Raw genomic sequence first — 16,906 nt, forward strand, 5'->3', positions numbered from 1 at the left:
ACAAAGTTATGTTTGTGCATAATTATGTCGTATGTTGTATGTGTGTTTTTAATGTTTGAGTAAAGAAATAAGATTAAGGTCTATATATTTTTCTGTATGTTTAAGGAGAATTAACAGCACATTTTCTTTTATTTTGAAATCCATTTCCAGAATATTTTTGTTTGCACCAAGATACCACTTTAACACTGAGACTTGGTTTGTTTTTAGTTCTTGATGATTATAAACCCGTTAGTATTTTAATCAAAGTGTTCTTTCTGGGAAACATCGTGTACCTTTTTAAAATCTTTACTTACATTAAACTAGATAATTATAAGCTATTAGTGGCAATTTTAGTTGTGACACCTTTGGTAATAAATGCATACAATCGCCTTGTATACACGTTGGATTGGTTCACCAGCCTGTTGTAAAGTTCACCATAACTTCTTTATGCCATTTCACGGGTTTTAAACTCGGACAAAACTTGTCATAATTTGTGAAACTAGACTCATTAGGCCTCTTTCTCCGTTGACACCGTTTAATGAGGTTCATACGCTGTCTTCAATAGCATGTAAACAAATTGTTTTCAATGCTCCTCCCAAATGGTATAACTGAAAGGCCTTAAATTGTACTAATTGTTGACGATTCGTTAAGACTCTGCTCCCCGCAGTCTTTCTTCCAAATCCAACTATGCTCATCTATTGTTTTCATTGAGTTTTCTAACTCAATGAAATGTCAGTCAATTTAATGTAGGTTTAAGCTTTTGTCAGATAGCACGGATTAGTAGAAACTTTGTATTGAACAATTTAACCTAACACTTTGACTAAATGATCATCAAGTCTCATTATGTTCAGAATGCATGAGCTATATCCGTCGTAATTCACATCACTACAGCCACTCTCTCTCCTCACTCTGATATGCGCGTCGTACAACGCGTAGCAACCGTCATCATTTTCCTGCAATGTGATTGGCTACCGGAGAATGATATTTTTGCTTATTGGTAACATAAATGAAAACTGACTGCAACTGTGTCTTAGAACTGAATGTGAGTGTGTCATTGTAAACGTTCTTATCTTCAATTCGGAGTCATCCATATTTTAGTTTGGTCGTCAAATTATAATTCAAACATCAAAGGTGGGTACTTCTTTTATTTTTTTTATATTTTATTTTATTACTTTCTGCGTACGTGTATTGTAGAAAACTACTAGTGAATTTTAAATTGTATAGTAATAACGGTAACTCAAACGAATAAGCATTTTTACAATAGAAAATAAAATTATTTGTAGAATTAAAAGTGTTAGTGAATAAAATATTTGCTTCACTAAGATTTAAAATTAGCAGAAAATTAATCAACTAAATATTAAATTATTTATTAAAAATATTAAACGAAATAATGTGTTTGTAATGTTCGTTTGCTTTTTATTTTCAGGCGATTTGCTATATGTTCTTCTAGTTTTAAAAATACGTTATTATTTTGTAAAATATATAATCAATGTTTATTCAATTCCAAAAATCTATTCAGTATATACATATATTTATTAAATAATTTTATTTGTATTTATAGGTCAATTTTGCTGTTAGCGGTAGCTTCGGATAATGCGTCTTGCTATCATACAGAATACATAGTATCACATATCTGAACAATCATCGTTAAACATGGCTGCTGTAAAAACCAAGCTCTCCTTTTCGATTGATCGTATCATTAACGGAGAAACGAAGAAAGAAAGCGACAATAAAAATACCAATTCTTTATCACATTTACTGACAAGGAACCCGTTAGCACGTACTGGTCATTTTGGACCAAGAACATTAGGCTGCTCGAATGGTGTCGTCTCGTATCATGGCGCATATTCACCTCCCGGAACAGGCGGGTTTTCTCAACACCAGTCCAGTTCAATGGGGTTTGTCTCCTATCCAGTACCTGTGCTAGTTGACACGAACACTCGTCAAGTTGTCAAACCACTCGCTGTACATCTAGGAATCAAACACCAACCGAGAAATCTTCAAAACACGGACATTTCGTTAAAAATGAAGATGGCAAAATCTTACAATGATTTCAGATTCGCAAGCATGCAACGTTTAAATTCGTTTCCTCTCCCAGAAACTCAAACATCATATTTCCCAACTTCACCCCAATCATCATCAAGTCTCTCAGATTTAGCGAATGCGTACCAAGAAAAAGAATCACCAAGTCAGAAAAGAGTTCTGGAAGATAGAAAGGAAAAAGAGAAGAAACAAGACAAGAAATCGAAACATTTTCCTTGTCCAGAATGTGGAAAAGTGTTCAACGCGCATTATAACTTAACCAGGCATATGCCAGTGCATACGGGAGCTAGGCCGTTCGTCTGTAAAATATGCGGAAAGGGATTTCGACAGGCGAGTACACTGTGTCGACACAAGATTATACACACCAACGAAAAACCTCATAAATGTCGTATTTGTTCAAAAGCGTTTAACAGAAGTTCAACGTTAAATACCCACATGCGTATCCACGCTAACTACAAACCGTTCGTTTGTGAGTTTTGTGGCAAAGGTTTCCATCAGAAAGGCAACTATAAGAACCACAAACTGACACACAGCGGTGAAAAACAATTCAAATGCGGTGTGTGTAAAAAGGCTTTCCACCAGGCTTACAATCTCACGTTTCACATGCACACCCACAACGAAAAGAAGCCGTTCACTTGTAATATATGTAATAAGGGTTTTTGTAGAAATTTTGACCTAAAGAAACACGTAAGAAAACTTCACGATTCAGCGATATGCGACGATTCTTCAGCAACGGTTTGTCATCTTTCAGAAGATGCATACAATGATACACATCCAACATGTGATACCTTATAAAAAGATATTTTAATATATATATATTTAAGTACATGTCCTTATATGCGCTGAATAAGTACGTATTTGGCCATCCGTTACGCACTAATCATGTGACCATAATTGTTTTGTTATCAAAAACATAGTTTAATATATCTGTTTAGATTTATAAATATAAATTATTATTATATATATATAATACTGTATATAGCGCTATATTAAATTATTTAATGTTGTTTGAAAAATTGTGTTTGTTATAAAAGAAAGAAACGTATTGACAAAGACTAGCGTTTTGTAGGCGTTTGTTATAAAAAAAACTATGATAAAAATAGTGAAGCTCAAAATTCGTTAATACGTTGTAGTTGTTGAATTGTTTCGCTGAATATTATTGTAAAGCTTGCCGTACTTTGTATTTTAAAAGTAAAGAAGAATCAACCAACCAGCAGTAGAGAAAAAAAACTATACTCAAAATATAATAAAAATACAACCGGGATTAAACTCGGAAATTTAGTCTTTTCAATACGCTAAAAAAAGACTAAAGATTAGTTGTAAGTCGACGTGAATAAATATTATTGCTAAAAGCAAATTATCTGTTGTAAGGTAAATATGTATACTATCAAATATTAAAGAGAACATTAGAACAACAAATTGATGTTTTCTATATCTTCATAATTGTACATTGTGTTTACATTAGGCAATAATAATGGCGATAAATCAACAAAGCAAAAGGTAGAACAATATCTGTTGTAAAAATAATACATTATTATTGTTATTATTTCAACAGTGTGAAATGACATTATGATGTCATCAGTGAATCAGGGAATCTCCCTAGTTTATTCTGTTATTTTGAAACATAATTATTACCAATACAATCTAAAAAAAAATATTTTCTCGAAATAGAATCACTAAATGTTTCTATTACTCGTATGTCAACAAACACTTATACGAAACATTCTATTCAAAATATTTTTTTACGAATAATGCAAATTACTTTGATCATCAATAAAGATTTGTACTTTAAAGAAATGTTTTCAATAAAATAAAAACAGACTAATGTTAACAAATTAATGTAATTTGTTGCAAAGTTAAGAAACACACAAATAAACCGGTAAATTGAGTAACAAAAAAAAACCAATTTATTATTTTAAAGAACAATTACAAACTATTTTAACTATGTATTTGATAATTATACAAAAAATTATTATTTATTATCTTCAGACAGGTAAAAGATGGCTCTGGTTTAACCAATGAATTATTTAAACGCTAGCCTTGACGAATTGTCTTCAGGAAGATTGCCACTTATTTCTGGCTGTTTTACTTATTATTACTATCTCCATTTTGATTCAGCCATTGATACCAACAACATTGTCATTTTTGGACTTATAATATTTGTTATATTTTAGTATTTGAGAGAATATAGCAATTTTGGCATAAATGCGTCCACAAGACGTCTGCTCCACAAAGTCTGCTTAACAACCGGTACATTGTAGTTAATTATGACTGTCTTTTAATTCACTTCATACTACAGTTGTACCTTTTTGATATCAGTGTAACCTTATATGCCGTTTAATGAGCATTTGTCGACTACAAATCATTAAACCGTTTCGAAATGTCATTACATAATTTGATATTATTCTGGAATGGAAATGTTAACAACAAATGAACGTATCATGACCATCGCGATCAAAATCACGATATAGATACTAATTGTATTTACCTTAATTATGTTGATTGCTATATGTGTATGTGTTTATAAATACGGAAGAGTCGGTAGGTATAGGTTGTATCCCAAACACATCTGTAACATTCCACACGCTGAATTCGTCAATTGAAATACAAAATTATTTTCTTCAGTGCTTACGCGCTCGACACATTTAAAATCGCGCGCTTTCATAAACGGATGAAACCGACACGACTTATGTACGCACGCGTCGATTTTAACATTATAACATTTTTATAGAGTATATAAAATTCTATAGTTTATACCGTGTGTTGTTTACTGAACCGCCGACTTTATTTAAACCTACATGTTGTCCAGTCATTGCGAATTCAAGGTGGTTTGTAGTTATAGTACTACTGTAATTTTCTGTACAATGCTCATCATAGTTCTTTATGTTTTCATTTATATTTAGCTATATCAATTTAGACACAATTACTTTATGCGTTCTAAATTGTTGCATTTTATACGTAATTGCTTTCAATAAATGTGTCCTAATTTATACTAAACCAATTCAGTATATTGGCCATTGTTTGCTGTTAATGTTTGCAAAATACCTTTCTTCGGTAAATGGACTATACGATAAATTAATAGTGTTGGCCTTTACGTAACATTATCTATTTTAGATTGGCAACAAAAACATCAACGCATCGTCCAGATTGGCTAGGCCTCTTGAAGTAGATTATTAGCATTATGTAACGGGGACTTGTTGATGTCTTAAGTGTCCTTTTAGGTATCTTTTATCGTAAACATGCGTAAGATGTCGGAAACTGTAAAAGCACACAATGATTTAAAGAGCAAACCTTTTGCTATTTTATCTACGATATTGATAAACATTCTAAGTTAAAGCGAGTGTGACATGGCTTACTAAAAACGGAATTAAACTATCAGGTCAACGAAATTATGAATAACAAGCTTCTTTCTTTTAATGTGTTATTTATATTTGGTATTCACTGATTCGGATATCACGTAACGCATTTGCTTTTCGCGTCGTAACGACATTGGTTGACGCGATAGGGAGTCGCTCGTTTCACGACGCGCTACTCGACTTTTTACGCAAACTTTACGCGCATGCTCATCATTTTATACGCGCGTTTAACTTCTGCGTCGTCAAAGCCGTATTTACTTAAATAACATGCACAATACAACATAACAAAATGGTTTAAAGCGAAATTTAATTGCAGATTTTAATAGTGACATTAAATAATTGCTAAAAGAATAAAGTAATAGTGCATATCAAGTTATGATAACTCATGGAATGGTACAAGTATTATAATAAGTAAAAGTGATAACATGTTTAATATTCTTTGACTGCAAAAATTGTGTTTAAATATAAATATCAACTCCATCCAATATTTGTGTAGTACATTTTATAACGACTTTTGCGTCAGAAATTATCTAAAACAAATATTATTAAACTTAGAAATATTTTAGTTTAATGTATTTGTTTAGACAAGTCAAAAATAAATGAAAACATTTAATTACATTTTAGAATAATATACTTAATATTCTGTGTAGTGTAATATTTAAAATATGTATAATTCTAAACAAAATATGGAAACATCTAAAAACAATAGTAAACTGAGGTAATAAATAAAAAGTTATAATCGATATTTTCCAAATAAAAGATTTGTTTTTGTATCCTCGCACTTAGCATGGCTATATGCAATCAATAAATTGAATAATGCCTCACATTGTATAAATACTCTTAACTATATACATTTGTCAAATCATTTCTTCTATACACATAATAATAACATTAATAAATCATATTTTTTTCTTCCTTCCTTGATATGAATATACTTATATTTATATAAAAAAAAGAAAAATGCTCTCCAACTTAACGATATCTTGTTTTTAAATAATTTTTATACTTTTTAGTTAACTTGATCTAAATATTTAAATCAATAAATAATGACAGATAACTAGCATAGAAACTAGAAAGAAATGTTCACTTTAAAATGGAAGACAACGTGATATTTCAAGAATTAAAAAAAAGCTTACACAGTTTTGTTTTTACAGTAAGGTATGACACAATCATGGTGAAAATACACAAACATTTCATTCCTCAAATTACAACATCATATATTTAGAGGGCAGTGTTTGTGAAATAATAGTTTGGAAAAAACATTAATATTATGTTCAGAGTTGCATAAGTATAGAAAAGAATAGTGTTTCCTAATGAACAGTAAACAAAACTTAAATAATGTGTCTAAGGTAAATTATACTAATAACTTAAAATGAAAGTAAAAACAAAGTGGTACAAATAATGTGATATTTAACACCATTCATCTAATTCTTTTACCTATTTGAAAATTTGGCGTCGTTGGTGATCATGTGGAGTAAACAAATACTAACCTATAATAATATAATAACTCTATATCTATTCCTCATCATCCTAATTATTAAGTTAAATAAATATCCACAACCATAAATTAGTAACTTGTTATAAAACACTATACATGAAATAGGTAATTAATTCAAAAAATGAGAATGTTACAATACATATTGCCTTTGAAATTGTTCAATAGGGAGCTGTCAATTTAGGACCTAGGACGTTTTTCTAAGTTGTCAACCGTACACCCAAAAAAAGGTTCAAACATGCATGTCTGATTACAAAATCCAAGATTGTTACCTGGACTACGAATCGACCAAAGTGGGTCAGACAACTTGAAAACAAATTCCAAACCAAACATATGTGAATGCTAGTACATCCATATGATGTCATAGGTTATAGGTCTAATTCGTTGCAAAATCTCCCTCATCACTTTACTATATTTAAACGTTTTAATTGCACATAAGCTTAATCACTGTACTAATTCATTTTAAATGTTTTGATTGTACATGCAAGGCAATCAAGTGAAATATTAATTATTTATAATTTGATATTTTTCCGATTACTTAAATATAATTTGTAAAGGAATGTGTTATTAGTAAAGGTCAGTGTTATTAAATATTTTAGTTAATTTATTCCAAATTTTGTGAAGAAAAAAAAAACTGATTAAATTCAATATTTTACAAATCAGTCTCTAATAACTTAGTTATAAATTAATCTACAACTATTTATTGGTAAAATATTAAATTATATTTTAATATAACAGCCAAAAACTGTGTTCAAAATGTAAACAAATTTAAAAGTGCTCAAATTATGTTTCTGAAAATAAACATTTTTGGGAACAGAAATAATGTCCTAGGAAATATAAAAGTTTATTTTTATCTGATATCTGATTAAACAAAAACATTTACAAAAAGTACTAAAAAAAAGACTAGTTTGAAATAAAAATCAATGTGTTTCTTGAAAAAACTTACGTACAGTACTACATTGGGTTTGTGAGACTTAAATACAAAATATATAAAACAAAACAAACTGATTGGCAATCATCTCCATGGCATTAACTTCTCTCTTGTTACGTTAACATATCCTAAAATAATATACAAATAGAGATATAAATTGTTTGATTTTATTCTTCTCTAAAATTAACATAATATAAATGTATTATAATAGATAATGGATTCATGCTTTATACAGTGACAGCTGTTTTAAAGAACAGTGGGCTAGATGTTACATATACATCAACAACAGTCACCTCCCATAGAGGTTCCTTCATACGTGTCGAGATGCCACCAAACGGTGCTTATTTGTCTTTCCACTATAACATTATAAATGTATTTATAATAGACATATTGCAAGCAGCATTTAAACACAATATTACAATGTTCTTTATAACATTAAATATGTTTTACAATAAGCTTATGTAAGCCTGCATATGTTGATAAGAATACCTACATCATCAGATTCATCATGGTAGACATGTGATTCCTCATCCAGATTGAGAGCCTTGTCCAATGCATTGTCCAACTCGTCCTTCTGTGACAGTTCGGAGTACCGATACATGATGTTTCTGTAACCATAGAGATATAAATCACACAGAGGGCACACACCAGTTAGTTAGAGAGGGGATAATAGTAACACATTAGCAATAATAAATAGATACTAATCACTATTCAAAAATAAAAATATATTTATTTTATTATAATAATGCATTACAAATTTTGACCATAAAGCATGGTTCCCACTAGCGACGCATTGATGCAAAGTGTATTGCGTAATCACAAGTGGGAACCGACGACGCAAAAGTGCTGCAAAACATCGCAGGTTTGATTTCACACAGACGGGGGCAAACAGAATTATTGGAAGAGCATTTTCTAGCGTAGGTTACGTTACGTCACTAGTGCTTCAGCACTAACATTTTGTAGAGAATAACTTTATGCTACTAACCTTGTCTTAAAACATGGAAGATCAATGGAATATCTTTTAACATACACATAACCAATACCAATGGCTGCCATGACGACAAACAACAGAATAATAAACACTTTCAAGCCACCATGTTTAGACTATTTAAATAAAAAATAACAATATTTTATTAAAAAAATTGTACATTCTACAAAAAATTAGAATTTTTTTAAATAATTTTATTGAAAGGGATCGAATCAAACTAGATACTACTAACATTTTCTGTTGAGAGTCGTGTTCCATCACAATTCTCATGCAAGTCTAATAAGTTAGTCTTTGGTCTGAAACCTCCATTACATTTATCGCCAGGTATCAATCTATACCTGCAAGAAGAAAAACAAAATGTTGAAGATCTTTACCTTCTGAATTATTACACTATTATTCAATTAACACTATCCTCTGAAAAAATATCTTCAATCTCTTCCGACTAAAATTATTATAACACGATTAAAGTTTAAGCTTGTATCGCCAATATATCTTCTTATACCAAAAAAGTGTGACATGCCCAAATATGGTAGTGATATGCTCAAATAGGTAGTGATATGATATCATCGTTTCCATATATGGGCACATCACATTTTGTTGCTTAACACACTCCCTCAAAGGAGTTGCTAAGCTTATTTAATATTTAAAAATAACAACTGTCATACCCTGTTGATACTTCTTTCTCTTCCTCATGGTTCACACAAATATCTATAACTTTGTTTTTAAATTGAGGGTCAAGTTTGCACTGGCCTTGTCCATCTTCTCGTTTAAACCCAAAAGCACTGTAATACAAACAAAATAAAAAAAGATATAAGTTGACGCAAAGTTTAAGGGTGGAACATCTAGGTTTAAATCCTTCAGTTGGGTATTTTTGTAGCAAATGAGATGGCTTAATATGTCTCATCTTTTTTCAAAGCTTAATCTTCTCAAAGTCTCCGATATCAATCTAACCCAACAAGGCTCGTTCATCTTTTTTTCTATTAATTCTAACCTTCCCAAACATCTCTGCTCCATGTTCACTCCAAATTCTTCAATTCATTATCATCATACCCGTATTTGTTCAAAATTAAATATTCCAAACCATAAAACCAACCACTTTCAACACAACATTAGGTATTCCGGACCCACTTTTTGGAACGATCTGCCACTCCCCATCTTAAACTCTGTTTCTAGCAAATCATTTTTATCTAAACTTAAAAGTCACCTTATTTCCAAATATTAACTTTTCCTCGGTCAATTTTATTTTTTATTTATATATTTTTTTTAATTTTCATTGTCTGTGTCTGTAATAGGTACGTCCTCCACAAGATGTGTTTTTCATCTTTCTGGGCGTGTACCTTCTTCTTTCGAAATTTTGTTTACATATATATTGTTCATTGAAATCTGTTTTGTATATGAAAGGAGAAAATAAATGTTGCTTTGAATTGAATTGAAAATATGATTAAGATACCGTAAGCAATTGTATTCAGAATATTATATGTTTAGTTAGAAAAACAAAGTACATAATTGACACCTAGGCTTAAAGCTCAGTCTTATTGGCTCTTCTCAGTAGAGTACACGATGGTAGAGTGGACACTAACAGTAACCAAACACATAAAAAAAATGACCATGTTCAAAGCATAGCTGATTCACTTTTAGTATCGCATTACTTATAAACATTTGTGTATTTTTTGTTTGTGCGGGGAAGACCAATCCTATGTTGATCTATTGAATCTTAAAGATTTATTTGCATTGGTGCAACTTAAATGTGTGTACTGATGGACTGTACCATTCATGTGTAGACACTTTAAAATGTATAATGGACTGTACCATTCATAGTCATCTTGAGTGCATTCGCATTGATCTTGCGTTTGGTAAACTTGATGATCGTAATTGATATCGACAGAACATCTCGCTCCACGTTTGATTCGTCTAAATGTTTCAAGGTAGCCAAGTAAACATCCCTTTTTGCTGTTTTTCTCATGTGGTTTCCAAGTTTCAAAATCATCACTGTTACCTGTAAGGTTTTAAAATAATAGTAACTAGCTATAATAATATGGTAGTGATATGCCCAAATATGGTAGTGATATGCCCAAATATGGTACTGATATGCCCAAATACGGTAGTGATAGTGTAGACAGAGCTTTAGAAAGATGTACATAAACGGACTAAAAACAACAAAAAGCGTAGCATTATAAAAAGAAAAAATTCAGTTAATTTCACGTCCATCAATATTGTCTGTGGTTCACTGGTTAGGACACACACATGTTCAAGTTTGTATCGTACACAGTCAGTTGTAGATACATAATTACAATGGAATTATGTTTTTGTATTCCCTTATTATTATGTGTCATACAAATAATAACCATAGTGATCAATATGTACATCAATCATATATATTCAATATAATAATAATATCAATCATATATATTGAAAAATATCTTTGTATACAACTTACAAGTACTCTCCAAGACTGCTTTAAAATTAATACTGTAAGCATTCCATATCCTTGTCTCCATATCATAGCCCCATATGCTGACATTCAGTGACTTAATGTTAGGCTCTGGTAGAAGGCCAGTGACAGCAATAGGCTCTGATGCAAATACATACTCATTCCAACACTGACCAGCATCCACAGAATATCTGTTTAAAAGTGGTTAGGTTTAAGTGATTTATTTTAACATTTTCTCATCTGGCGTACTTTCGTACTTGAGGTTGAAAGTTGGCCTTTTTAATTTTTGAGTTGATATAAACTTAGTATAATAGATTTAGTCTTTTTTCTAGGTTTCCTATGTGTGGTTTAGTATGTTGATGTAATGTTGGTATCGGAGAGCTTTCAAATAGTGACGAACTATGACCTACGCATTGATGTGTTGTCAGCCATGGACATAGAAAACACCAAAAAAGGTAAGCATGTCTCATAAAAACCTAACTTTAAATAATAACAATTGTATTTACTTGATGACGTTAGTGCTTGATTTCTGTGGTACAGCAACAATCAGCGCTCCATAGTTGGTAATCGCATAGTGATGTGGCCCATCTAGTGCTTTGTTCCAACTGTACCCTCCATCTTCACTTATGTACACGTCTGGTTCACTTTTATGCAGTTCAGTCCCAAGGTGACCTGTCATCAATTTAATTATTAATATTATTAAGCTCTGTCTACACTATCAAACTAGTTTGACAAAATAGTGTGATGTTCCCAAATAGGGTAATGATATTCTCAAATATGATAGTGATATTAATTATTAATACTATTAAGCCTTATCTCCACTATCAAACTTTAGGTGACTAAATGTGATGTGCCGAAATATGGACATGATATAACTACCATATTTGGGTATATCACTACTATATTTGGGCACATCACATTTTTGTTGTCGAACTAGTTTGATAGTGTAGACAGAGCTTAAGATAAACTGTTCTTTTTCACTTTATTAAATTATCTTTTTTACTTTATTAAATTATTTAGGAATCCTCTTTAATAAATTTTTTCCAAGCATTATTTTGAAACTAATATGCTATGTTGTACATACCATGGACTAAGATCAACCCAACTGCATTGGGGTTACTTAGCGGACCCATCGCCATTGGTACTCCCTGAGACATGCTGTATTTATTGTGAATTTGCAAGTTACAACTCTGAAACAAAATACAATAGAAATAAAATTAGAAATAATAAATTCTACATACGTAGAAGACTATTCAATCTTCAACTCATAAAAATAGTCTACCCATTCAACCTGTGCGTAATTAAGCCAGTAGGCTGTAAGTCGCAGGTTATTCCCCCATTTACATAAACATCCATTATTTGACATACTCATGTATTTTATAAAAGCCTTAGCTTTGCAAGATTTTAGATTTTACAAAAAATGAATTACTCTATATTCAATCTTACTTCATCATCTTCTTTACAAATGATGTCAGAATGTTTGATTACGTTTCTCCATTCAGCGCCGCGATTAAACGTAATTCTTGTACGGATGCTTTGATCTGGTAAAATCTGACTAGCTAAGTACACTCCACGAATCGACCTCACACGGTAAAAGTCGGTCACGTCTCCACCATTTGGATACTAAAAGATTAATAGCAGAATAAGTTGAAATTAAAACAGTTGAATGAAAATTGTGGTACTCAAACATTGCAAACATTTCTTGCTGTGATAATATGATAAATGATGCGTTTGTTTCAATGAAAGTGGAGATGAGAACCACAAGTAAGTTTTAGGTGGGACACAACGTCTGCCAATCAGTTACAAATTTGTTTTATTTCTATGTTATGTGCTATGTACTTACCAAATGCCTGTCCAATGACTGTGAAAATATAAGGCCATCAGCATCGGATGTGTACAGTTCACCATATCCATTGTCTACCAAATAAGTTAAATACAGTATTGTTTATTTACAAAGGAAAGACTGAAATTACATTACTCTGATTTACATTAACTAAGATATGTCAACAGCGAATTGATATCTTAGATAATAGGGATTCCTTAAAATGGCCGCCCACAGTATATCTTTTCAAAGGTATTATGGGTTGTACTCACTGCCTGCATCATCAACATGAACAAATATCATTCCTTCAGTAGAATCAAGAACAGAGTAGAACTGAAATTTAAAATAACAAGTTGTTTATGCTACATACAATATCTAATTCTGTAAATCTTTTTATGGAAGATGTTGGCGTGGCAAATAGTTGTGTGGTTGTAATATAAATGTTAGGTTTACCAGACACATTTAAGCTACAATACAGTATATCATTCTTTACAACAATCTGCGTTATATTCCTCTAAATCTTTTTAAGGACAGAAGGAGTTGGTGTGGCAAATAGTTGTGTGGTTTCGTGAACATTTTCAGAGTTTTTTCTTTTTGTTTGTTCATATCTTTGGAATTTGCTGGTAGGAAATGTAAGTATTAGGTTTACAAGACACATGGTTTTAGATCTGCAACTGTACATATAAAATGTTAGATTATGTACATATAAAGTGTAAATATCTTTACCATATCTGCTTTGAGGCTCGGTAAAACAGCTTTGTTCCAACTGTCCCCATCATCTGTTGACACGTAAAGACTTCGAGATTTACTCTTTAGATAAAAATAAACAAAATATTACAAACAAAATTCATTTCATTTACTATTTTAAAATAGATAAAATTAATTAGAAACCCAACATGTTTCTTTTCTGTTCATATAATAGTCTGTCTACTAAAACATCACTGTAAACATCACAATAGTTGTCTATTATTTAGAAATATTAATTAATATCTTGTCCCTTTTTATTGATACAGTCAAATCAATATTGTCTATTGTGTGTTCCACAATCATTTGCTAGTTTACACATTGGATGTCAATTTAGTGTTTGTGTTATGTTTTGTATTAGTATTCAGGCAATATGTGTATTGCTATTTTAAAGTGTACATAGTAATCATATCAGCTTTAATCAAATATGTGTTATACTGTACATGAAATTATTAATACATGGAATATGAGTCTAAAGTTTTCACAAATGTTGTGCCCAATAACAGTAGTGATACACCCAAATATGGTAGTGATATGACATCATCATGTCCATATATGGGCACATCATATTTGTTTGTCACATAAAGTCTGATAGTGTAGACAGGGCTTAAAAGACTGTAATTGGGTTCTCAGTGAGAGAAACAAGAAATACAATAAAATTACTAAAATTACTAAAGTAGAAAAATAAAAGAATTTTGTACAGTTACCGATTCATCCTGTACAGACGCAAATAGAAATTTATCTTGTACTCCAAACGTATGCACACTTGGCAGAATAACTACAAGAAAATGATATTTTGCAATATTCACCATTTATAGAGGGAACTTAGACAAAAATACATATTACACTAATATTATGTTCTTACCTTTAAAGCTTTGTTTGTTACTGACACCAAGTTTGCGTTTTAAAACTAAATCCAGAGAAGTTTCTGAAAATTCACACATAAACAAAATTAGTATAATTTATAGAAAACTAGATAAATATTTGTTTTGGTCTTCTAATAATTAATATATTACAATTATTATATCAATTACATACCATCTTTCATTTTATTGTTATCAATAACAATATAAATATTGTAATCATCTTCACGCTTTTCTCCCCACCGGAAAGCTGTCACCCAGCTCTCTAATTTAATCCAATTTTTGCCAAAATCAGTTGATAGCCATAATGAGTACTGAAAAGAACACATCAAGAAAATAACATTTTAACCCTGATATATAAGTTCAAACAATTCTGCTGTCACATAAAACTCCCCCACCCACTAAATTTTGTTTTATTGTCGAGCCAACAGTCTTCTGAGATCCACATGATGAGGAATATTTAATTTATTTTCAGTTAAAGCTGTAGAGCTATAGGGTTATCCTCTTGCTCCCACCATGTGTCATTTATTATTATTCTATATTATGAATGAGCAACAAATAAAAATCAAATTTAGCAAATAGACCAACTGAGATATGCATTTCATACCTGATCAGTTTTTGAGTGAGCCAAAATATAGTCACTATTGTGTGGATGGAATATCAAAGGTCCATCAATGTAAAACTGTAGTAATTTGGGTTGCACAAAATCTTCTCCTGAATTTTCAGTGATGAAAAGTTCTGTCTTGCTAAAGTCTTCACCCACAAAACCAACGAAAATGATCTACAAAAAAAAATAAAAAATGTTTCATTCCTGAGGTTTAATTCTGTGTAATTAAAATCATGATTTTTATTTTATAAAGAATAAATGCTAAATTGATTTGTGATCTTAAGCTCTTAAAAGTATGATGTTCACAAATATGGTAGTGATATGACATCATCATCTCCATATATAGGCACATCACATTTTTTGTCACATAAAGATTGATAGTGTGAACAGAGCTTTACTTTTCTTGGATCTGGACTCTTGTTGATTCCAAAGTCTGCTCGTATAATTGCATTCTTTATCTCATTGTTCTTGTTGATAAATGTCCTTCCAAAATCATTGCTAAGAAAGATGAAAAAAAAATACACATAACATAATATTAATAAAAATCAAAATATTTCCATGAGTCGCTAACTGAATAGAGGAAGTTTTGTCCAATTTTTCGCTCATACATGTCTCAAGACGCCTTAAGTAAAATAGAGCAAGCGTTTGTATGTTAAATTTAATAGTTACCTTATCCACAAGTTAGAGGGGCCAACGAATATTCCAAAATCCATAGTCGTTAAGGCTAGTAACTCCTGTAAATTAATCAAGCTCAGTTTTAAAAAATATATAGATATTAGTAAACAAACAATAACTAGATTTCCAATTATTGAAATTATAGGCAACACATTTACCATAAAAAAATTTTTTAAATTGTTGAAAATTATTGAAGCATAACATAATTAACCAACACAATATTGAGAATAACGTCAATATCTAATTAATACTAATTATCTTGTCATTTTGTTATTATTTATTTTCATAGTCTTGGTTGACTTACCTTTCCATCTTCTCCCAACCACACAAGTGCGAGATTAAAATTGGAATCGCCACCGAATGTAAACTGAAAAAAGGAAATTTAGAACATGATTGAGAGTAAATAATAACATAAAACACAACAAATAGTTTTATTATATAAATACACTGACAGCATAAATAATAATTTATTGATTTTTATGCCGTAAAAATTATTGATTTATTGGAAACTGGTTCGACAAAGAAACGCTCACATTACCATTTCACATCTGGATATTTATAATTCATGGTAATATGTTTTATTTTATTATTTTATTACTTACATTTGATTGCTTTTTTGATAGCTTAGCTTTCTCACCAGCCGTCACAGGCTCACAAGAACCATCTGTTGTTCGCCTTGATCGCCGGCCTGAGCTCCGTTTGTTTACTTTGACAAACTGCGATTCGTTCGGGCCTGGGCCTGGGCCTATGCCAATGGTGAGCGACTGATCGAATTTTACTACTGGTACATTTGTTATTTTATGTATGAGGTCTAGTTGTTGTTCACTTTGGTATGTTAATGCAGAAACTGTATTCAGCAATAGCCAAACATAAATAAACATGCTAAACCTAAGACTAAAAATCCACGTACGGGAATAAACTGTAGCCATTTTCCTGTTTCCTTCTTCACGGTTCAATGAACATGACCAAAGC

At 31.1% G+C, this 16,906-nt stretch overlaps 2 protein-coding genes across 3 annotated transcripts; one reads left to right on the forward strand and one right to left on the reverse strand.

Annotated features, from left to right (window-relative positions):
• The first annotated feature begins 1,632 nt into the window (after positions 1–1,632).
• Positions 1,633–2,817, forward strand: LOC144856172 (uncharacterized). Its single transcript, XM_078714130.1, has one exon. It carries the CDS (start codon positions 1,633–1,635, stop codon positions 2,815–2,817), a length of 1,185 nt encoding a protein of 394 aa, XP_078570256.1.
• Positions 2,818–5,667: 2,850 nt separating this feature from the next.
• Positions 5,668–16,870, reverse strand: LOC144855709 (sortilin-like). Of its 2 annotated transcripts, none has more exons than XM_078713627.1 (21): positions 16,537–16,870; positions 16,239–16,301; positions 15,929–15,993; positions 15,658–15,757; positions 15,260–15,433; positions 14,828–14,966; positions 14,655–14,717; positions 14,497–14,567; positions 13,772–13,855; positions 13,318–13,378; positions 13,067–13,140; positions 12,670–12,846; positions 12,308–12,413; positions 11,730–11,895; positions 11,230–11,414; positions 10,602–10,788; positions 9,458–9,574; positions 9,025–9,130; positions 8,790–8,908; positions 8,298–8,412; positions 5,668–7,932 (listed from the first exon to the last, which is right to left on the reverse strand). In XM_078713627.1, exons 1-21 carry the CDS (start codon positions 16,861–16,863, stop codon positions 7,918–7,920), a joined length of 2,514 nt encoding a protein of 837 aa, XP_078569753.1. In that variant the 5' UTR covers positions 16,864–16,870; the 3' UTR covers positions 5,668–7,917. The 2 variants fall into 2 exon arrangements, with proteins under 2 accessions (XP_078569753.1, XP_078569752.1); XM_078713626.1 differs by having other exon boundaries at positions 14,491–14,567.
• Positions 16,871–16,906: the final 36 nt, after the last annotated feature.

This window comes from Antedon bifida, chromosome 11, assembly GCF_963402885.1.
Source record: "Antedon bifida chromosome 11, ecAntBifi1.1, whole genome shotgun sequence".
Taxonomy (NCBI): domain Eukaryota; kingdom Metazoa; phylum Echinodermata; class Crinoidea; order Comatulida; family Antedonidae; genus Antedon; species Antedon bifida.

Bases quoted from the DNA above. Each gene is read 5' to 3' on its own strand.
- LOC144856172 (XM_078714130.1), top strand. From the start codon at position 1,633: ATGGCTGCTGTAAAAACCAAGCTCTCCTTTTCGATTGATCGTATCATT.
- LOC144855709 (XM_078713626.1), bottom strand. From the start codon at position 16,863: ATGGCTACAGTTTATTCCCGTACGTGGATTTTTAGTCTTAGGTTTAGC. The intron at 16,302-16,536 runs GTAAGTAATAAA...TCCTTTTTTCAG, and splicing joins TATCAAAAAAGCAATCAAAT to TTTACATTCGGTGGCGATTC. The intron at 11,415-11,729 runs GTAAATACAATT...ACTTTTAAACAG, and splicing joins TCAAGCACTAACGTCATCAA to ATATTCTGTGGATGCTGGTC.